At 42.9% G+C, this 24,671-nt stretch overlaps 1 protein-coding gene across 2 annotated transcripts in view; it reads left to right on the forward strand.

Moving 5' to 3' along the window:
- Positions 1–24,671, forward strand: part of SH3KBP1 (SH3 domain containing kinase binding protein 1) — a 345,673-nt gene that overhangs the window by 109,904 nt on the left and 211,098 nt on the right. For both annotated transcript variants that reach the window (XM_083172486.1, XM_083172487.1), the window contains one exon: positions 21,849–21,969. In XM_083172486.1, the coding sequence (XP_083028612.1) occupies positions 21,849–21,969 (121 nt within the window). The remainder of the gene's footprint in view (positions 1–21,848; positions 21,970–24,671) is intronic.

Below are 24,671 nucleotides of genomic sequence, written 5' to 3' on the forward strand. Positions count from 1 at the left end.
ATTAATGGCACTATAATGGAAACTACTGAGGAAGAGAGGGATCTAGATGTCACTATTTCAGGGGACTTAAAGGCAGGTAGGCAATGTAACAAAGCAATGAAGAAGGCAAGTCAGATGCTTGGTTGCATATGGAGAGGATCAGCAGTAGAAAGAAAGAAGTAATAATGCCACTGTATAGGTCATTGGTACGGCCTCATCTAGAGTATTGTGTTCAGTTCTGGAGGCCATATCTCCAGAAGGATATAAATACATTAGAGACTGTACAAAGAAGGGCAACTAAAATGGTGCATGGCCTACATCACAAAACATACCCAGAAAGACTAAAATATCTTAATATGTATACTTTAGAGCAGAGAAGGGAAAGGGGGAACATGATATAAACTTTCAAATATATCAAGGGTTTTAACAAGGTACAGGTGGGAGACATTCTTCACAGGAAGAGGAGCAGCAGAACACGAGGACATGCACTGAAACTAGAGGGAGGAAGATTCAGGGGAAATTTGAGGAAAAATTACTTCACAGAAAGTGTAGTGGATAAGTGGAATAGCCTCCCATCAGAGGTGGTAGAGGCAAATACAGTAGAGCAATTTAAACATGCTTGGCATAGGCATATTGATATCCTTACAAAGCAATAAGGATCAAAAATGGTTTGAGGTAACATGTTTAAAAAAGGGTCAGACTAGATGGGCCAAGTAGTGTTTATCCTAGCACCTGCCATCTTTGAAAACCCATGCAGTTCCTGTTCCCTGCCTGGGGTGTTGCTGTCTGCTGTGGTGTTTCTAGCACAGGTCTGGTTTGCATATCAGTGCTGATATACAGACCACACTGTGCTAGAAGTACCACAGAAGACAGCGACACCCTAGGCAGGGAAGAGGAACTGCATAGGCTTTCAAAGATGGCAGGTGCTGGAATGAACACTAGGCCAAGTGGTTCTTATCTGCCGTCAAATTCTACGTTTCTATACTGTAAAGTCAGTGTTTTTCTTTTTGACTCATTGATTTTTGTACTTTATTAGATGCTGGGGAACCCTTGTGGTACCATATAAAGAAATAATAATACTGTGATAAGGAAAGGCTGGAATTGGGGTAATTCTCTGCTTACTGGTGCTGGTCAGTTTGTACCAAGGAGCTGAACATTGTTTTCTTGGTAAATAGTCTACCAATCAGCAGTTACATATGCTCTAATTTTATTCTAATATAAGTAGGTCCCTAAATCTCCTGCCCTTTAGTCAAACATTTGCCATTCTTAGATCTTTCAATAAGATGCCAGGATTTTCAATTGCTGCCACTGCAGTCCTGTAAATTATAGATTTAAATCACTTCTCAACCCTTCCTCATCCAAGTTACCAGCCACTATCCATGCACACGATCTTGCTTCCTTCTTCAGGGACAGGATTAACAAAATGCGAGATTAAGTGTTTTGCTCCTCCTCAGTCAATGATCTGCTCAATTCCATACCTGAGCTCTTTGGCGCATTCACTGCCTTTGATCCCACAAATGACAAGGAAGTAGCTACACTTTTCTCTTCCTCCTAGTCTGTTACCTCTCCCCTTGACCCTTTGTCAAAAATAAGTAAAGCTCTGTCTCCTCTGCTCATCACAACCTAAACTAAAATCTGAAATCTCTCTCTCTCTCTTCTGGTATCTTTCCTTCATTTTTCAAACAAGCACTTATTACTCCCATTCTGAAAAAAGACAATTCTGATCCAAGCTCTCTCTCAAACTACCGTCCCATCTCTCAGCTTCCATGCACCTCCAAGCTACTTGAGAGATTTGCCTACACTCACCTCACATACTGTCTTAACTCTCACAACTTATTGTACCACTTCAGTCAGGTTCAATCATCTCCTGCATTGATTTTTACAATAGTCTATCCTTAATGTTCTTCCCCAATACAGACTTTCACCACTACAATCCATCATGAATGCAGCAGCAAGGCTAATCTTGCTCCAGAGATGTCTTTCATCTGCAAAGCTATTTTGTCAGTCCCTTCATTAATTACCTGTATTCTACAGTATTCAATATAAAATACTTATACACAAGGCCATAAACAAAACTACACCAACTCAACCTCTTCTCTCCTTAAAAGATCTACTTCTCTCATCCACACGCATTACTATCTCCCATTCATGATTGCCGGACTTTCTTCGTGCTGCACCCACTCTAAGGAATGCCCTTCCATGCCTAATAAGACTCTCCGCCAGTCTCCAATCCTTCCGGCGTTCACTGAAAACTCACTTTTTTAGACAAACCTATCAAATTCCACAAATAGCCACAAAACCCGGAATTTGCTGTTAATAAAGTAAAAAAAAATTGTGTCATCTAACCTATGAAGGAACATCAGTTGTCCAAATGAGGGGGAGATTCAATTAGTTACACTAATTGACCATGGGCGATTTGATTATCTGGAGCTACAGTATACAATTAGACCTTAGAAAACATAGGAAAAAATTCCCCAGATAACTAGCTATTTTTGCAAAGCCAGTAGTGAAAACACATATGCAGACTTTTAACGGATTATTTGTGTTTTCGTCTTAAAATAAATATTTTTTCAAATGCAAAAAATGAGGGCTAATTGAATAATTGTACGGATTGCTCACCCACTCGCTGAACTGTGGGAACCTCCCCCATCCTCCGATAGTCGCCGACCACCGAATCATGGGCCGAGCGGTCAGGCAGCCACAAATGCTCCAGACCACTCAGACAGCTGTCCGTGTGAAGGCAGGGATATGGGTGGGTAGCTGACATCCGGCTATGTCAGCTGTCCGCCCCCCACATGTGCATCATGACCTCATTGACATATGCCCGCCCAGCATTTTCATAGGAACGCCCATGAAACGTGGGGCGTACGCATATGGTAATGAGCCCAAACAGCACTTCACGCCCCTCTCCACCCCCTGCTCATATGGTCCTGTACGTTCGTTTTCCACACGGAATTGACGCCGTAGCCGGACTTGCAAGGTGTATGCGCAGAAGCGCCTCTGCACATGCGCACATGCGCAAAACATCGGCCGTCAGTCCACACACGCAGCCGTCTGACTCAATCAGAATAAGGACTATTGTTTCATAAAGTAAGCTATGCCAGAGCTCTGTAAAACCAAGAGGTCTATTGTGCAATAATATTCTTGATTTGATGGCATTTTCTTTTAAACATACAGTACTCGTTAGACACAGGAAATCCTAAACTACAAATCTACTGTCACCTGGAGATCAAAGGGCTGTAGTCGGAAAGCTGATCTCTTTATTTTCTCTTTCAGACATTTATGTACATCCCCATCATTTCTTTTTCTTTCATCAGTTTATTTTGTTATAGAACTGTGCTTTCATTTCAGCAATGATGAGTTTGGTGTACTTTTGGTGCTGTTGGAAAACATTCTAAAATATTCACTGTTGCAGCATGCATTTTTATTAATTTATTTTATTTTATTTATTAACAGTTTCTTATATAGCGCAGCATATTCCGTTGCGCTTTACATAGGTGATACAACAAAACAGGGTATTTACAGACAGTCAAAATGTAGGAGGGCCCTGCTCGCAAGCTTACAATCTATGATCAACACGCAATGGCGGAACCATAGGCGTGCGCACGGGGGGTGCCGGGGGTGCACAGGCACCTTCTAATGACACCCCTCATGTTTGCACGCAGTACCATTTTTACCGGCTGAATAGGGTGCCCGATGGTAGCGGCGGCTCCACTCATGCTTCTGAGCTGAGCCGCCTGCATGAAGTAGCGCTGGCCGGAGAAGGTATTGGCTGCGGCGCACAGTGTTTCTCCCCCATATACGCGATGTCTCTGAATCCCCAGCCCACCCACACACTTACTTCCTGCGCTGCGCACAGTCTGTTTCTCTGCAGCGTGGCCGCGCGCACTGTCATGACACAAGCAAAGCAGACTCCCGGCAGCAGTAGGTAATGATAGAGACATCAGGAGCTGCCTGTGCTTTGTGGGGATTAGTTTATCAAAGCATGGGGGAGGGGGAGGTATTGTTAAATATATTTTATAAGGTATGGGTTAGGAAAAGTGAATTACATATATAGGCTGCATGATGTGAGGGATGGATATTAAACATCTAAGAGAAATCGGCCCAAATTGCATGTGTCTCACTTCCGATCTGATCAGACCTGGAGAGCATACGTGCTGCACGTACAGTATGATCTCCAGGTTGGACCCCCTACCAGCAGCAGGGTACGGGGATTGCATTTGATACATCGCACCTGATGTATCAAGGAAATTGGGCGGGTTGCCCACCGCTCTCTGCCTGTCTGCTGTCCCCGCTCTCTGCCCAGGACTTATGTGGCATAATATGTAATAGGCATCAAAGCATGTTTTCGTATGTGTAATTGGCATTACAGTGTTATATTGTGTTATGGGCTTTATGGTGTGTGGCATAATATGTAATGGCCATTATGGTGTTTGGTATAATGTGTAATAGGCATAACAGAGTGTGGCATAAAGTTTAATGGACATTACAGAGTGTGACCTAATGTGTAATGGCCATTCCGGAGTATGGCATAATGTGTAATGGGCATTACCATGTACATTTTTGTTGCGCACCTCTGGCGTGCCCTGTTCCTGTTTCTACTCTGTGTATATGGGGAGTGCACCCCCTAATAAAAGGGGCTGCGCACACCTATGGGCAGAACTAAAAATGTAGCGTGTATAATAACATATGTAAATATATGAGTTAGGCAATGTGGATTTTTGCTGTATGGAAATGAATAGAAACCCTAGTTATTGGACATATAAATTCTCCATCTAGTGGGATCAGTATGAAATGCACAACAGGTCTATTTAAAACAATGTACACAATGTGCAGTGCGGGATAGCTTGTAACAGCAGCACATTGCTCGTTATATTTGCCCCCCATTCCCCCCAATAGGGGTGCATATATAATATTTGACCATGGTCTACAGTAATAGTAACTCCACATTCCTTGAAACTGATATACCCCTTGTCTCAGAAATCAGTAGGCTTCTTTTCTTTTATATCCCATACAACTGGCATCACGAATGAGGTAATCTCATCCGGGTTGATGTAAGTATACATAAGCCCTTCGCAGGGGCAAACGCAGGATTTTCAGAAGGGGGTTTCCAGAGGGGCGGAGCAAAGCCGGGTCAGTTAAAGTATTATAGATAGACCAAATGTATATAAATAATAATAATAATAAATATATATAGTGGTATATAGTGGAGTGGGCTTATTATTCATAATTTTCTGGTGGGAGGACAGCTTGCTTGACTGCAGATATCCAGTTCCCGGAAATAGATTTCTTAGATTTTAATGGAATTAAAAACTAGAGAATCCCACCTACCAAATGGTATTGGGGACTAGGGGATCAGAGTTCAGGAGGCAGAGCAATCCGCCAACGAGTATATAAAACTACATACCAGGTGTGTTCTGGGCAAAGTAGAGACAAGTTACTAGTGTCCTTCAAAGGGGGAGAGTCCCAGCTTTTGGAATATACCCTCAGAAAAACTCTAGGTCAGACAGAACCTGAAATATCTGACTGGGAAAAGCAATTAACAGGCTTGGGTGGGGACCACTGCTTTGAAGTCAGATATCTCCGGTTCCCAAGGGCCGATTTTTAAACATTTTGCACCCTTGGAAAGAGGGGACCCTCAGCTTTCAGCCTAGGGCACTTAGACTCCTAGGGGGGTTTCTGGGTACTCAGAAACCCCCCCTGCGTGCGCTACTGCTTCCCTAACCCTTCCTCCCCCACAGCCTAGCCCTAACCCTCCCCAGTAGTGTCTAGTCATAAATCCCACACCTAGCCACCTGGATCATACCACCCTTGCCCTGCAGCCTAACCCCAACCTTTTATCCCCTCATCCTAAACCTTAGTCCCTTTCTAGTGACTATCCCTCCCCCCCCTGGCCTAACGGTAATGCTTACCGCATACTTTCTTATTGGATGCTGGCATCCTGTATTCTGGCAATGGCATCCTCATTAATGTCAGCATTTCGGTGCCGGTCATCTAGTCAGGATGCCGACGTTGGTATTGTGACTGCTGGCATCCTGTTTATATACTGTATACCAGGCAAACTTACAGCCAGTCGCATCCAACTTGTTTTACAAAAGTAAATGCAGGGCCTCAAAAGTATGTCTTAAGAACTGCGGGCTGCAAGTGTACCATGTCTACTGTACACTTACCATAAGGAAGCAGCGATTGTATGTGGGCATACTTATCCATTATTTTATGGCAAATGTCTTAGTAGATTGCTGGCATTACCTAATGAAAGTAGTAGGTAGCAAATTTAATGCAAACTTTGTTATAGCTTGAAATCATATTTGCCCACCCTCCTGGAATACCCGGGAGGCTCCCAAAATTCAGGTCACGCTCCCGGCCCCCCAGGAAGGTGGGCAAGTCTCCTGCGTGTTCCCCAGAGCCCCTGAACCCACGGATCTGCTGAACCAAATTCTAGAAATCGCAGCTCTTTGGGGAGGGCATGAGACTAAAATGACGTGAATCGCACTATTGCGCCAGTGGCATGTGGTGGGGTAAGGCAGGTGAGGCACAGTCTCCTTTTTGAGCTTCTCCTGATGAGGCAACATCAAAAGTCGGCAAGTATGCTTGAAATACATTCCTTGAGTCTGCATTCATATTGGGGTTATTACTGTACCTCAGGTTTATTGTAAAATTTGAACGAGATAATGAGTTCAGATTTGGGTTATAAAGCTGTGATAATGTGAAAATAGATCAAAATCTCAGAAACCCTTAGTACTGTATCATGGGAGGAAATTCCCAAGACCATACTGCAGAATATTTATTACAAGAGCAAAGTATTTTGTGTAGCCAGTAATTAAGATTTCTGTTTCTTAATAACAGGTCCACGCTGTAATTAATTCTAAGCTACTTAAGTGTTTATTTTGTACAACATATGAATCAGAGGCTTTAAATAGCATATTTACATGACTATATTTCATATTAACACCCAACAAAGCAAGAATATTTTCTCAATCTCTCATTAATCACAGTAATCAATGTGTGATTAACGGGAGGAAAGAGGAGAAATACTGAACATACTCTACCAGCGGCGGAACTTGTGAAATTATGGGCCCAGGTGCAAAATATTATTTGGACCCACCTCCTCCAGTCTAACCCAAGTTCACAATATGCAATATGGCAGAGTGTGACAAGGAGAAACAGTAGGTGTCAGGAAGAGGGTGACAAGGGCAGCAGTGGGCTCTTTAGTCCTCAGGGACCCTGGTGCTCCGCATCTGCTGCACCAATGGTAGTTCCACCTCCATACAGTACATTAGCTACTATCACACTGCTGGAGAGTACAGTGGTAGATCTATTTGGTTGTAATATAGTTGAGTAACGCTGTCTAGATTGTCAGTTCTGGGATCAACCACTCTTGGTTGAAGGCGTCTAGTTAGATGCCTATAGATAGTCGACGGGGTCTAGAGCGAGAGTGATGGGAGTTAGACGCAAGAAAGAGATCGACGGAGACTAGGCCGACAGTCACCACAAGTTTTGTCCCAGGGGTCTACACAGAGGTGTATATGCACAGTGCCCCTTGAAAAACTCATGTAGATGTGGTGACTGTCGATGATCTGCCGCTTGCGTCTTACTCCCGTGTCTGTCGCTGTAGACCCCGTTGACTATCGCCACTGACTAGACACCTTCAACCAAGAGCCCCAATATCCGATATCAGAAATATTCTGAAATACTAAATGTTTGGGGCGCTACTGAGAAAGTGACAGCATTGCTTTCTGATGGTTGAATGTAAACACAGTTTGCTTAATGAACAAAATAATTAAATATTATATAAATTACCCTCAGCCTATTACCCCTTTCACATCACCGGGTCGGACCTCAGGCTATTACCCCTTTCACATATGCTGGGTCGGACCTAGGATCTCGATCCCAGGTGGGATGCGAGTCCGGCACTTTCACATTAAGGGCGGGATGTATTAAAATACATCGCCGCCCTTCGCCGGCTGTCCACCGCGATGCCAGCGCATATGTACTATCATATGCGGCTGGCATCGCGATGCGGTGACGGAGACCCCCCGCACACCAGAGTACAGGTATCGCGGGGGGCTCCCTGTCACCTGGCTCTCCCCTCACGCTGGGGACAGCTAAGCAGGCTGTCCCCGGCGCCTCCTCCTCCCCCTGCAGCCGGAAGGATGTCCGGCTGCTTCACTAGGGGGATGAGGGGCTTACCTTCCAGGGTCCAGGAGGACCCTTCAGGAAGGTAAGCCAGAGGGGGGGTCGGTGAGGCGGCGGGTTTGCGTCGGAGGCGGCGGGCGGCGAAGAGAAGCTCATAGGCTTCTATAGGGTATCGCCACCCAAAGGCGATACCCTTCAATGCAGTATCGGTTTTCATCTTGCCCTTAACCCGGGTCGCCCTTCTTATAATCCGGGTCGATTTGCTGTGTTGTTTGACCTGGGTTATCAGATATGGTGCTTTCACACCACACCTCGACCCAGGTCAACATGTCAGCAACCCGGCAATTACCCAGGTTATTTATACCCCTTTTCCACTAGAAGAAATAACCCGGTAATCTCCGTGGGGACGCGCTTCTACCCGGGTTTTGCTGCTAGTGGAAATGCTCCCTTTCAAATAACCCGGTTTGGATTCCCCGGCAATCCTACCCAGGTCATGATCAGGGTAGCACCCGGTTCGCACCCGGCTTCAAGGGTAAAGGAAACGCTCCCTAACCGGGTTATTTGACTGAGCATGTAAAAATCTTCACTGATTGGTGCTGCTGGGGCGCTGGTGAGTGATGTCATCACTCAGAGCCCCGCAGACTGCGCACATAGCACGGAGGACAGCGTTGTGTGCACATGTGCTGCATGTCTGTCCTGCTGACTTTCCACTGCTGTATCAGAGGCTGCTCCAGCAGCCACCTTCCTCTCTGCCGCCAGCACCACAGGCTGCCCCAGCGGACACTGCTAATCATCCCGCTGCACAACTTCATTATGGCTGCCAGCAATTGGTCTGATGCTGAAGTGAAGGAGCTGCTGCTCATTAGGGCAGAGGAGGAAATCAAGCGCCAGGTGACTGGTACCGTAAAAGACGCAATCTTGTACAGAAATATTGCCCAGATGCTGGAGTCTAGGGGGGTACACCGCTCTCACCAGCAAGTGCTTAACAAATTGAAAGCACTAAAGAGGCAGTTCACCAAGGTCTGTGACCAGAACAGGAAAAAAAGCGGTGCCGCACGTGTCGAGTGGGTCCATTACGATCTATGCTGCAGGGCATTTGGCAACACAGCTCTGATTAATCCTGTGGCACTGTCATCCTCGTTGGCCAGCCAGATGGAGAGTAGCCAGGAGCCACCAATGGAGAGTAGCCAGGAGCCACCTGACACACAGTCCACCATGGCAATGTCACCGTGCTGCCCAACTTCTCCGCTCCTGATTTCGGAAGATGGCGATGAAGAGTGCAGTCTACTTGATAGGTCTGCTTTGTCTGACACCGCACAGTCCATGGTGGAGGAGGGGTCCAAAACAGCAACGGAGCAAGCGACTGAACATCAAACACCAAAACTGCGTTCAAATAGTAAGTAAAAAAAACATTTATCCCAGTAATCAACGGTATATGTTGCAGAGTGCCGCAAGTGTGCAGGTGGGATAGGGCCGCAAGCACAGGGCTGCAAACACCTCTGCTATTTAATGTTTATAGTGTATTTTTGTTTGTCCCACTTGCAGTTTACAAGGTGCCTCCAAAGAAGAAAATAGCAAACCGTTCCGATCAAGCAGCGAGAGCTTTCTCTTCAGTAGTTATAGATCAACTGCGTGAAATGGACTCCGACATGCAGGCCAATGAGGATGCTCGTATGGAGAAGTTTTTAGAAAATGAAAGACAGATGCAGCACTCTTTCTTGGATCAATTAAAGGACATGCAGGACAGACAATTGTCCTTCTTGGAACGGATACTTAATCGTGGGTATATGCCACCTCCTCATTATCCAATGTATCCGCCACATGCTTCACAGGCCCCAGCATACCCAGCACACCATGAGTATGCATATGGCCAATACAGTAGAGGGCCAACTCCCTCCGCCCCTAGCACTTCGTGTGAGCAACAGCCACACCGAGAGCCTCTACCATATAGAGGCCCCAGTAGCCACGCCCCCAGCACAGCAATTAGCTACCACCCCACCACTGGTGCTAGCCACGCACCCAACACTTCCACTAGCTATGCCTCCAGCACTGCTACCAGTGCCCCACTAAACCCAGAGTATAGTGAGGCAAACACCACTAGCCTTGACAACACGCTGCTGCCAAACCTAGACTCCCCTGAATTTACGGTATATCGTAATTTGTCCTAAGAAATACTTGTTTTTTTTTTCTTCGAAGTTCTTTATTGCATTATTGCAATAACAATGTTGAATACATTTATAGCATTCAGTCGCCTTGTGGGCACAGTTTGGTTAAAGCCTACATCTTGCACTTTTAAAAATTCTTATGGGCACTTGTGTTTTAACATGTTTACGTGCACTTTTTTCATTGTTATGTATGCCAAAGGCTCAGGTGTACGGCAAACATTTTACCTGACTCTGTTTGTTACCCTTTTTTGGCATGTCTTTTCTTGTCAATAGGTTTTTTGGTAAGGAATAAGGCGCTACATCAGATTCCTTACCAAAATACCTATTTGCATTGCTTCTATTGGGGCGAAGAAGGAATAGCCCTCAGGTTTAGACCATTGATTCCCAACCCTGGTCCTCAAGTACCCCCAAGAGTGCACGTTTTCCAGGTCACCCGGCAGGTGCACTCATTATTCAGGCACATTTGAAAAGATCCACAGGTGGAGCTAATTATAGCACTTGTGATTCTGTGTGGAGACCTGCAAAACATGCACTGTTGGGGGTACTTGAGGACCAGGGTTGGGAACCACTGGTTAAGGCAAGGCAGCATAACACCAGAAAGAAGCACCCAGGACTCTGTTTGTTACCCTTTTTTGGCATGTCTTTTCTTGTATTGTGTGAAGAAACTTTTAAAAGTTCCAAATATTTAATATTTTACAGTAAAATATTTAAAATGTTATTTAAAAAGAAATGAGTGTGGTAATATTTGCCAGTAAAAAAAAAAAAAAGTTATTTTAAAAGAAATGAGTGTGGTCTCTTCTTCTAATATGGTAATATTTTTAATGGTGGCCCTTTTGGTGTAATGGTGGCCCTATTTTGTGACCTCCCATGGTAAAGCCCTTTAAAAAGGCTTTTTCTTATGTTTATCTATAGGGAAAAAAGGCCTTACCCGGGTTAAGTGTAAAAGGGGATGATCAGGCAATTTACCGGGTAGCACTGTAGTGGAAATGTGTCTCCTACCCATGTCCCACCCGGGTTCGAACCGGGTACAAATTACCGGGTCCGACCCAGGTTGCTTGTGGAAAAGGGGTATTAGGCAATATGAAAGAGGGTTAGTAATGTTCAAGGTGTACTCTATTTGAAACATAAATGCATTCTGCGTTTAGATTTGGTTCCCATCCCCAAGTTATCTCATTATGGTATGCAGACATTCCAAAACTATGTAAATATCTGAAATTGTCATCATTTTCTGAGCTTTACAGAGAATATTTCACATCAGTCCCTGCCCCAGTGGAGCTTGCCGTCTATTGATCTTATTCTGTTTGATTCAGTCCTCCGCGCGTTGGCACGAAGGACCAATGTTTTGCGGCTGCGCACATGCAATTCTCACCTCCAATGCGGGTGGAGGGCATGGGGTGTTGACGGATAGTCGCACCCATGGGAACGCCCAGCATGCAGCAGCCACCCCTCTGGATTTCTGGGTAATAGCCTCTTATACTGGTTCACTCGCGAAGGCAAATTCCTTCTTAAATGGCCAAAACCATGTGCACTGCAGGTGGGGCAGATGTAACAGGTGCAGAGAGAATTAGATTTGGGTGAGTTATTTTGTTTCTGTGCAGGGAAAATACTGACTGCTTTATTTTTAAACTGCAATATAGATCTCACTTTGAAGTAAAACCCCACCCAAATGTAACTCTCTTGTCACATGTTACATCCCCCCCCCCTGCAGTGCACATGGTTTTGTCCATTTAAGAAGGAATTTGCCTTCGCGAGTGAACCAGTATAAAGGCCATAGTCTCCTCTCCTGGCTGGCAAACCTTCCGTGGTAATAGACAGTAGAAATGGAAGCAACAAATTGTTATGGAAACAAGTTATTTTATGTACTGTACTGTCTTAAGTTTTATTAAAATATCACTTTCCAAAATATTCGAATAAAAGAAAAAAAATTGACACCATAATCGAACACGGGTCTCCAGCATGAAGACCCGCGCAGCTACCCACTACACTATGCAACACAGTGTTGTGTATGGTCTGTAGAGTGCTGATATAATCGGTGGCATCCGCAGCCCCAGTGGCGAAACCCGAGTCCCGGCAGCGTCTGAGACGACCCGCCCCTTGGCGAAACCAGCGTCTGAGACAGCCCGCCCCTTCGTGGATTAGCGCTGCAGGAGATGTTGTAGTGTAATGTCCTGTAATGTATTTCAGGTCAGTTCAACCCCCCCTCCACCCCTGGGGGGAGGGGAGGAGGCGGTTGACTTCAGCTGCATACACATCTACTCCCTGGAAGAGACAATAGTGCAATGGTACTGTACTGTAGCCAAATCAAGTCCTCTTACTCTACAGTACCAACACTTCATGAACACCTACAGTAGCTGGGGCACAGGTGTACTCGTTACTGACTGACACATTATAAATGATCCACAGGTGGAGCTAATTACTTCACTTACAGTATGATTCTGTGAGGAGACCTGTAAAACATTAACTGTTTTATTTGTCTAGTTTTGTTAAAATGTTACAATTCATGGTCTAGTTTTAAGAAATATCACTCTACAAAATATTCGAATAAAAGAAAAAAAGAAAAAATTGACACCGTAATCGAACACGGCATGAAGACCCGCGCAGCTACCCACTACACTACGCAACACAGTGATGTGTATGGTCTGTAGAGTGCTGATATAATCTGTGGCATCCGCAGCCCCAGTGTCGAAACCCGGCAGCGTCTGATACGGTCCTTTAATGAATTAGCGCTGTAATGTTATGTAATGTACTGTACTGTATTTCAGGTCAAGTCGACCCCCTCCACCCCTGGAAAGGGAGGAGGCGATTGACTTCAGCTGCATACACATTATGCACAGTACCAACAGTTCAAAATATTCAGCATCGGCTACGTGAACGTGAAGGTAAATGCTTGTATAGGATCATGACACTACACAGCCCTTTTGCGCGCTCCGATGTTCACGAGCGACTCATTGGCATGAGCGTCTCATTTCCTATGAGCGTCTCATCGCGCACAAGTGTCTCATACTGTAAGCGCACTCCGTACGGCGAATGGCAGGTTTCCATTGGCACATTGCAGTATACCACGCCGACTTGATGGAGCATTAGCCACCCAGTGGTGGCGGATTGTATTGCATGGCGTGCACCCACGCCCCTTGGCGGACGCCGGCACAAGAAGAATATCGGAGCGCCAGAACCTCCGCCATGGCGGCCTGGCGACCAAGATGGGACCTGCCCCATCTGTAGGTGTACTATGTACGGTGCTGCGGACACTTTGTGGTGCCTTATAAATAAACAAACTACTACTACTAGGTGGATGGGAGAGGGAGAGACAGAACTCACACAAATCTTTCCAGCAACAGAGTGGGCCGGGTGCCGCTCGGCATGGTCTCGGCTTGTTCGCTGCCATCTCCTGACGATTTCAGGGCAGTGGGGACCTGACAAGTGCTGTGCCCTGTGGAGATACTGTATTTTCTACTCAATGTTTACCACAACAGGTGTTAGATGAGGCTCCTGTAATGTATAATCCTGTCTATAGTGACGCCTCTTATAAGGATGTCTGCAACTGTCCAGTCTCTAAAATAAATTGCCATGGCCATTCGCAATCTGCACAGAAATGTACAGGCGCAAACCCCCAACCATTGGGGCAGGGGCCGATTTCGAGTGACTCCAAGTGAACCAAAATCGACCCCTATGTGGAGCAGACATATTACTATGATAAATACTAGTTTTTGCACCAAATTGACCTTCAATTCCAGCAGAGTGATCTGATGTTTCATTGGAAAATGTTGGCATGTGTCTGTCAACAATGTGATTGGATTATATCCCTCTAGTGTGTGTGTGGTACTGGGAATGTGACCAATGTGACCAATTAAGCATTCTCTATAAAGAGCGGTGTAATATGTTGATGCTGCATAAATGATCATAATAATTATTCCCAAGTACGGAAACCAGATTGATAAAACGGCTCAAATTCCTGACACTGCAGAGTGCTTCCACGTTAATCCCAAGGTTCAATGCTAAACTGAAATCTTTTGTTGTGCGTAGATTCCTTCACATAAAGGATATAAGAGAGTTTGTTCAATAATGTTTACACATTCTGTATTGTACCTGTAGATATGGTGCATCAAGTGCTGTTTGGAGCATTGTGATTAGTACACAAAACAGCAACAATGTAGATCTAGGACTTGTACGTTACTACCATCAATTTGTGGATGGGTTGTTAAGGTGGAACGCATGGCCCCACCCACTAACACTCCATAACATAATGTTGTGTTGACACAATGAGTACTAGGTAGGGAACAGGAGGGAGAACATAAGATCTTCCCCTAAATAACGAGTTTCCTGGGTAGTTGCAACAGAGTAGGCAAGTAGGGCTGGGAATATGTGGCTTTTCTACAAGTGTGGGTGTGTATAGCTTTGGTTAAAGCACGGGTGTCAAACACAAGGCCCGCGGGCCAAATCCGGCCCGACAGACCTCGTCATGTGGCCCGCGCAGCCGCCGCCAGCCTTCTCCTTTTATTCTCTTTTTTTAGATCTTTTTTGAGAGGTTTTTTTTGCACTGCCGGCGGCCATGTTCCTGTGGTCTTTTAAGATGTCTGCGGCCACAGGAACATGGCCGCCGGCCTCCACAGCTACGTGGAGGAGGGCTCGGTAGACTGTTCCCTCTTATCGAGGCAGTGGCAGACGCTGGGTGGGGACGTCATGACGATGACGCCTCCCACCCACGCGTCTGCAGAGAGGAAGGAAGGCAGGCCGAGTCGTGGGGCCGCAGCAGGACAGCGCAGAGAGTGGAATTGAAATTACTGGAGCAGCAGCAGCAGCAGTAAAGGAGCCTGATGGATAAAATACAGTAAGTTACATAAAAAAACAATATATCTGGTGGTGGTGTCATGGCATTACTTTTATATTATCAGGGGGAGCAGCCTGTGGTGTCATTATTATTGTACAGGGGGAGCAGCCTGTGGTGTCATGGCATTATGCCATGACACCACAGGCTGCTCCCCCTGTATAATAATAATGCCATGACACCACAGGCTGCTCCCCCTGTATAATATAAAAGTAATGCCATGACACCACAGGCTGCTCCCTCTGTATAATAATAATGCAATGACACCACAGGCTGCTCCCCCTGTATAATAATTTGTGTCATGGCATTACTATTGTTATATTATACAGCGGGAGCAGCCTGTGCTGTCATTGCATTATTATTATACAGCGGGAGCAGCCTGTGGTGTCATTGCATTATTATTATTATACAGCGGGAGCAGCCTGTGGTGTCATTGCATTATTATTATACAGCGGCCCTTTGAGGGTGACCAAACTGCTGATGCAGCCCACGATGAATTTGAGTTTGACACCCCTGGGTTAAAGGAATGGAGGCCTCTGGGACAGAATTTGCCAACCGTCACTGGTAGATAGATGCGCAGTGTAAGCTGCTGATGGCAGCTTACGTTTAATTAAATCTGTACCAGTTGTGAGTTTTACATTTGTCCCAATGTGAGTTTTTCCTGTTTTATTTTTAAAGGAGTTTTTTATACTCCATGTGGACATAGAGGGAAATTATAATAGTGTGCCAAGCGCAGCAAAGCACCGTGCCCGAAGCATGGCGAGCGAAGCAGTACACTTATACAATGTCCATGTTGACATAGACACCCCAAAAATTTAAAACTCAACCTTTTTCATGTTGACCTATTGCTTGTGTCGACCTTTTGACCAGGTCAACCTAATGAATGTCTACCATTTTCACGTGTCGACTTTTTGACTGGTCGACCTAATTACTGTCGACCCTATGACCTATACCCGGTTCCTATCAGGCCCCTCAAGGAGGCCTAGGAGTACCCATTCCCTCGCTCCTCTCAGTGCCCCTGGTTGTACATGTGCATGCTAATGCTAGTAGTTTTGCCACCATACATGACCAGTAATGGGATGTAGGTTTATTCTGGGACTTGCAGTGCCACAAATGCTCGCATTACAGCTTCAGATGCAAGTTTAAATATGTTTTTATTCTATTGGCAATCTGAATGATGTGTAATGAACTTGAAATACATAAACATAGTTTTTTTGCAACAAAATAACCAATTTTTTTAGCTAAAAGTATCTTTACTTAAACCATAAAGAAGAATATTTAAATAGGATAAAATAAATAAGCAGGTCAGTGACACATTTACTATTCGCAAAGTTGCTATTAGCGAGAAATGAACTGTTCAGTATTATATAAACAACGAGCAAGGTACTTCTCATTCCAAAGTCTCCCTCTGGGGGAGCTCCAACACAGAGTAATACTGGAAAGTCATTACTCTCTCCATCAATCCATTCAGAATGGGATATTCTGATACTGAATGTGTCCTAAGCTTGGCTAAACCTGTGGTTCCCAAACAAGAGTATCAGAATTGTTTTCATCGTACCCCTGGGCCAAAAGATTCCTATTAAATTAAGTAAATTGTGTTTATATGTCACTCTTAGGTTCATTTGTGTGATGAAGATCATTACTTGCTTCTGTTTGTCTACATATTTTACAATTAGAAGCCACAAGCACTGTTTTTTCCCATTACATTCACCATAAATAATTTTAGTTGGTCCCGGACCACCAACTTAAAGCATTTTCCTGACCCTTTCCTTATACTTAAGGAACATTAATAAATTGTGTCACAAGTAGAAGAAGTGCATGTATTGAGACAGAAGGTTATACAGGTTGAGTATCCCTTATCCAAATATCCATTATCCACATTATTCCGAAAACCATAGTCCCCAAAATGTACTTTTATTTGTTATTTTTTGTTAAAAACCGACTGGCACTACTGGGGAAATAACATCTAACTGGCACTAAATATGTGCAAGGGCTTGATTGCTTGGCATTCAAATTCAGCATCTGAGATTGTACACAATATTTTTGTTCATGTTTTAAAACCTTGTTTCATGCGCAAATAAAATATATTTGTGTGGATTTCATGTGATTGATGTGCTTATACAACATAAATGCAAGATACCTCAAGATATCTATTCAAATATAAAAATATTTCAAAATACAGATTAATCCGTTATCCAAGATTCTTCTGGTCCCAAGCATTTTGGATAAGGGATACTCAACCTGTATAGCAAAAGGTGAGTTGTATGTGACATATCAAAGTCATTGGAAAGGATTTTGTTGGTGATGTAGAGAGGTTGGCATGTAGCAAAGTGATTACTACAGTATGTACACGATTCTTCCATCTCACTGATTGATATTCTGAAGGGATACAGTCACTTCCTGGAATATTTGAACTAGAGTGAAAGTGGTACTAAAAGCTGGAAGACAAAGTAATTACATTCAGGGTGAGCCATATACATTTAGATGTATATTGTGCAGTGATTTTACTTGGCATGTTCATTTCTTTTGCTGTAATGAATAGTACTGTCAATGTGTTTTTGCTTAAGGAGAGAGACATCTTATTATATCATCTTACTTGAATGAAAAAAAAAAACCCAGTCATGCTCAGGACAACAATGACCGCCTACTTTGTGACACTGTACAGAAGCCACATGTGTATATTTGACAGCTGTTCCTGAGTATCAATGACCCCTGCAGATTTTAATGATTTTTATTTCATGGAAAAATCACTATTTTTCAATATTCACCAAAAATACAGTAAAAATTCTCTTTTATATGTAAGTTAAGGACTTTTTAGTCTAAATGGCATTCCCATATTTTGCCAATCGGACAATTTAAAAATGCAGAAGAGAAAAATTATATGGGTGACATGTAATAGGGTGAGCGAATCAGAAAGTGAGAGATTTGGGGAAAAATCTCCAGTTTTCTTAAAGCAGCAATCATTTACACTGCAAAATCAAACTGGTTGTGCACTGTAAATGATTGCCGCTTTAAGAAAACTGTAGATTTCTTACCAAATCTCTCACTTTCTTATTCTCTCACCCTATTACATTTCACCCATTGTTTTTAGCCATCATACTGAATGACATCAGTAACCAGATAGTTGCGCAAATGTATGATTAAGCCACTAAGCCGTCATCAAGGCTTCTCTGTATAATGGGGGTCCCTCTTGCTGTATATCTAGGTGTGGGGTATAAGTTAGAAAGCATATAGCAGCACACCAGTGAAAACATTAAACTGTTAATAAATATAAGTGATAGAAAGCCAGAGCTATATACTTAAAGTGATACTAAAAAAAAAAAAATAGGAGTTTGGTTGCCATCGATGGCCAGCAATGGTTCAGAGAATAGGGTAAATTCTGCATAATAAAATGTAAACGTTTTTCCAGTCTCAATTATTTGACAATTTGGAAAGATTCATACAGATGTATATGGACTATGGTGTTATATCCACCACTGGCATAACCAATTTCTGTTACTGTTTGGGGACTTCTAAAGGCGAAGGCTGTACTCTTCGTATTTAAACTTATTTATATAGTGGCAGCATATCGTGCAGTGCTTTACAAATGGAAACAGACAAAGTAGTACTTGTTATTACCAATTATTGTGGAGCACCTACTGTACATATTCTGCAGCGCTTTACAGATAACATTTGGTCATTCAGCCCCTATCCCAGTGGAACTTACAGTCTATGCTCCCAAAATACATACGGATGACCAGTGGGGACGAAGATGGTCAGAATATCAGTGCTGACATCCTCGAGAAGGCATACTTACCTTCTGCCTGCCATCCTCTAACCCTTCCTTCTTACATCCTAACCCCAACCCCCCCTATCCCGCAGCCTAACCTCTGGTAGTGCCCAACCCTAAACCTTGTACCCCGCTTTCTAAACTTAGCCCTCCCACCCATAGCCTAACCCTAACTCCCCCTTCTAAGTGCCTAACCCTCCCTCCACGCAGCTGAACCTTCCCCCCACCTCCCTGCAGCCTTACCACCAGTAAGGAGGACCCTAGTGCCTAACCCCCAGCCTACTGTGAATGCTTCCCGCATACAGCTGGCATCCTCAGTGATGTCAGCATTTCAGCGCCGGTCTCCTGTTGCTAGTTGGGATTCTAGCATCAGTATTGTGACTTCCTTCCATCCCTTTTAATGCTTGTGTCTAATGACAGTCGTAATTCCAACTGTCGGATCCATAAGAGATTGCTTATCTATGGGGTGTGGCAGTGGGACGGCTACTGGCTAGGGCCATGTGCAGGGCTCATGGCGGATGAAATTGTGAATAATATAATGTGTGACTGGTGAAGGCAAAGGAATAAGATTGACATGCTGTAAATATTGTTTATTTTAAATATTGCTTAAACAAATGTAGAGACATGACATTGATCTGAAATATAATAGCCTTGTCACTGTAATAAAGTGGTGCATCTATGACCAGTGAGGCCAGTGGTTGGCAAAAATATCTCATAATCTTTAAGTGGTGTGAAGCTGTCACTGCTAGTCAAGCTTCCCCTGTCATGCAGGAGATATTCAGTTGGGATTCACTGCCATTCCAACTGACAGGTCCGTGTTAGACCCTCCTCTGATTTTAACAGTAACATCAGATGTGACTGATTTGGTATAGGAAGATTCTCCTGACACAGAACAAAAGCCAGGAGAATGGTAAGTGGAAGAAAATAACCTTCATATACATAAATACTTTAGAACTGAGATCTGGGAAAATAACTTTTCAATCTCTTTAACCTCTGCAGACACACAGCTCTATTACTTCTTCTGGACAAAATGACACAATTGTCCTACAGTATATAAACAAAATGGGGAAAGTCTTATAATGTTCAAATGCATGTAAGCTTTGGACATTCCGCAGTAGACCATAGAAAAGAACATAATTCTAAAAGCAATAGACCTGCCTGGAAATAATAACTAACTGACAGATGCCCTTTCCTTTCTTTGGCTACCTTGACTTCCTTATTAGATATTGGTCCAAATTGAATCGATCACAATATTGTAAAATGTGTTTTTTTTTTGTGGGAAATAGGGTGTGGGTACCGTCAAAATAACATGTTTTCAGCCTCTACCAAAAATCACAAGGTAGTGTTTGATAAATTTGGGGGAGGGAGAGCAGTTTAAAAAATAAAAAAGTACTGGGATCCAATAGCCAGTCAGGTACTGCCACAGCCCAGGGACCGGTGAAGTGGTCAAAATGGGAGATATTTTGAGTTAAGTAAAGCGATATATGCTGGTGTATTATGGTTAATAGCTTTATATGCGAGTAGAAGTATTGAGTACAGTAAAATGCAGGCAACAAATGGATGGACTGGCCTAGCGAATCAGCAGACAATGAGCGTCTTGCTAGGAAGATCAGCCCAGCTGCAGCATTTAAAATCAAATGCAGTAACGAGAGTCTGTTCTTAGGAAGACCAGTTAGGAGACTGTTGCAATAGTCAATGTGGAATATAGGACCTTATTCTAGTTCACTCTTTCTGACAAAATCCTTCTTAGATGGACAAAACCATGTGCACTGCAGGTGGGGCAGATGTTAATTGTGCAGAGAGAATTAGGTTTGGGTGGGGTTTTACTTCAAAGTGAGATCTATATTGCAGTGTAAAAATAAAGCAGTCAGTATTTACCCTGCACAGAAACAAAATAACTCACCCAAATCTAATTCTTTCTGCACATTTTACATCTGCTCCCCTGCAGTGCACCTGGTTTTGTCCATCTAAGAAGGATTTTGTCAGAAAGAGTGAACTTTAATAAGGCCCATAATGAGAGCATGGGTAAGAAATATAGTAGTGTCTTGTGTAACATAGGGACGTATTTTGGATATGTTTTTTTAGATGCATGTAACATGATTTGGAGACAGATTGAATGTGGGGAACAAAGGACAGTAGAGTAGAGGATGACACCTAGGCAACAAGCTTGTGGGGTAGGGTAGATTGTCAAGTTGTCAACAGTTATGGAGATATCTGGATGGTAGCTGTTCTTGGCTGGTGGGAATATAATTAATTCTGTTTTGGAAATATTGAGTTTGAGGTGGTGAGAAGACATCCAAGATAGGATGGTAGAGAGGCATTCAGAGACTCAGTCCATAACCACTGGTGACACCTCTGGGTTTGATAGATAGATTTGAGTATGTTTGTTTGGCAGTGTCCAAAGCATTGCAGTAGGAGTGGTAGATAGTCTTATATGTGAGGAAATCACTCAGGTTCTGAGATATACGCCATTGGCGTTCTACTTTACGTAACTGATTTTGTAGTTATTTGTAGTGTTATTTTGGTGTGCCATGGCTGGCATCTAATGGGTAGCTGGAGCCACTTCATTAAGGGCTGCTTCAAGAGTTCGGGTGAGAAACAGCAGAGTCAGGAGAGATAAATGTAGAAATTGGTGAGCGTCAACAGATATCGACATAGACACCGTATTAGTGTACCACGTCCTCACGAAAGGGCTCATTGGGCTCAGCATGCTTTGGTCACGGTGCTTCATTGTGCTCAGCAAACTCTTATATTCTCCATCTTTGTTCACTGGGATGATAAAGTACAAACAAGTCAGTTTAAAAAAAAAAAAATCATGAAAAATTAATGTCGACATTTGTACCTTTAATTTGACACTTGTACAGACAGACTCTGCAGGAAGAGCACAATGACCTTTGTTTGATGTTCGGTTTATGAATCTAAATTATCTAAGTACTTGTGAATTAATGCATTATTTCTGTTTGTTTTTCTTTAGGAACTAAAGAAAGACATTAAAAAAGACCTTAGCAGTAAACCACCAGACAGACCTAACAAGACCATATCTAATGGAAATGCTTTGCTCTCAAATGAAACCGTGATCCGGGGTTCTGGAAGAGGTAATTGTTGCCATCTAGTTTTTTTTTTTGCTTTACGTTTTCAATGGCTGGACAAAATATTCCGAGTTTATTTTTCTCTTTTATGTATATATGTTGCTGTTATAAAAAAAATTATGTATGATCTAGAGCTCTATTCTAGTTCTTCAACTGTAATAGGTTTATGACACTGAAACCATTAATTACAGTCAGGATGAAGCATTATTGTAGTACATTGGGTGCATGTAGTGAATATATTGGAGGTATATTGTATTGTTCATTTTTGTTCTCTTTTAAACATCAATTATTCATTTTTCAAACATATTTTGTATAGATATGTCAGTTTTTTTGTTATTCTATAGAACATATATACATTGCATTGAAGTATATGCCATGTTCTCTAATTGGTTATATGCAAATTTGCAATATATATGAAGTAGAAAATACGTACTTGAAAGAAAAGAAAGCCAGTACTGAGATAACAAATGGTTTATTCAAATACTATCGTGCAGATTACAAACTGAAACTTTGGTTGGGACAAGCTACCAGTGTATTAGTCTAGGGCTGTTGGAACCCTAGATAAGGCCTTGTCCCAGCAAAAAAAGATAGGACTTTACCCATCCAGCCAATCACAATCACTCAGGTTGTTTCTGCAGGAAAATGTTCTGTGCTGAATGTAATAAATGAGGACGGGATCCAGAAACAGTAGGGCCACAAGTATTTTGTATTATGGGACTAGGTGGCTCAATATTATGAACATGGTGCAGTCACTACATATATTAGACTTCCAAATAGCTGTTTTAACCCTTTGAGTGCAAAGGGAATTTGTCAAAATAGGTATGAAAATAGCCAAGCAAACCGTTTTATTAAATCTTTTAAGTACCAACGTCGCTGTGAGAGATCCTTAAAATATCTGTAAAAAATGTCAGCATCGCTCATAGCTGTTCTTTTTTTGGGTGAAATATTATAACTAAATTTCAGTTCATTGACTTGGCTGTATTTGTATTTATTTCTACTAAAAGAACAGTCGCTGTGATCGACGCTGGAATTTTTAGCGGATGTTTTGAGGATCGCTCACAGCAATGTTGGCACTTAAAGGGTTAATATTAATAGATAAATATCATGTTAAATTGGATGTTGCAATATAAGAAAGTACATTCATACACATTTTGTTTAATTAGAATTTGTTACACTACAGCTGTATTGTCATAATGCAGGGTAAGTAATAATGGGGCAGATGTTTTAAGCCTTAACAAGAGATAAATGCAAGGGTGAAAAAGAGAGATAAACGCCCAGCCAATCACCTGCTAACTGACTTTTTTCAAACACAGCCTGTAACATGGCACACATGCAGGTACATTAACCCTTGGGTGCCAATGTTGCTGTGAGAGGTCCCCAAAATATCCGCTAAAAATGCCAGCACCGCTCACAGCGACTGTTCTTTTAGTATAAACAAATACGAATACAGCCATTAAATTGAAGTCTAGTTAATAAAGTCCATTAATTGAAGTCTAGTTAAATATTGCACCCAAAAAAAGAACGGGCGCTGTGAGCAGCGCTGACATTTTTAATGGATATTTTGAGGATCCCTCACAGCAATGTTGGCACTCATGGGGTTAATAAAGAAGGTTTGCTTGCAATTTTCACACCTATTTTGACAAATTCCCATGGTACTCAAAAGGTTAATGCGGGTTTAGTCATGTTTTACAGCCCCCGTGACATAAATCAATGTACCCTGCTGTAGTGCTAAGGTTCCTTTAGTGTCCAAGTTATGTGATTGTTTATAGTAATATTATGGATTGAATAACATTTTTTTTTTTTTTTGAATAACATTTTTTTTTTTTTAAATAACATTTTGGGAAAACGTATTATTTTATTGCATTTTACATGTACTGTATGTACTGTAAGTAACTAGACTTTATTTGATGACACATATATCATATTTAGTAGCAGTATCAAAACTGTACTTAATCATACTAAGCATTAGAAATTGGTAACATTTTACCAATCTATGGCGGCTCTGCAAATGATGTCATACTTCATACAAAGTCATGATGTGACTATTAGAGCCGTCTACAGGCTGTGGGTGTGCCAAGTTCAGTCCTACAGTACTCTGAGCTGTGCGTTGCCGAAAAACGACTCTCCTGCACCAACAATGTGGCCGGGGCAGATAATGATAATGATGATGGGTGCTCTTATGAGCGGAGGGCATGAGATGGAGAGAACGTAGAATACCGGAGAAGGGGTTGTGACAGCATTGTGACTATGGGGATGCCATGGTCAGTCTTCCGATCGCCAGTCACTTGTACATCTGGTCTCATCAGCTTGCCACATTTTTTTGTTTGTACAAAGCTCTGCTAGCTATTTACAGTAAAGATTTCCTGTGCGGTCAGAGATGTTACCAGAGTGTACCTCAATGGGGGACAACCTATGATAGTTTATTTTCATCTTGTCAACCAGATGACCCTGTCAACCTTTTGATCCATTTAACCTAATGCATTTCAACCATATGAGGTGGTGGGTATGTGCTACGTATATGCATTTGCCCCTGGAAGTCTTTACCTTGAACCATCACACTATGGACTGGTGACTCCCAGCACCCTGGAAGAATAGGTAAGTTTCCTGCATCCCATCTGCTTCCTAATGAAGCCGGCAGGATGGGAGATTATCACACAAATAGCATCATTTTGCCACAGTGGAGGCGAGGCTTGCTTGCCACTGTCCCT

This window comes from Crinia signifera, chromosome 2, assembly GCF_055691185.1.
Source record: "Crinia signifera chromosome 2, ASM5569118v1, whole genome shotgun sequence".
Lineage (NCBI taxonomy): Eukaryota > Metazoa > Chordata > Amphibia > Anura > Myobatrachidae > Crinia > Crinia signifera.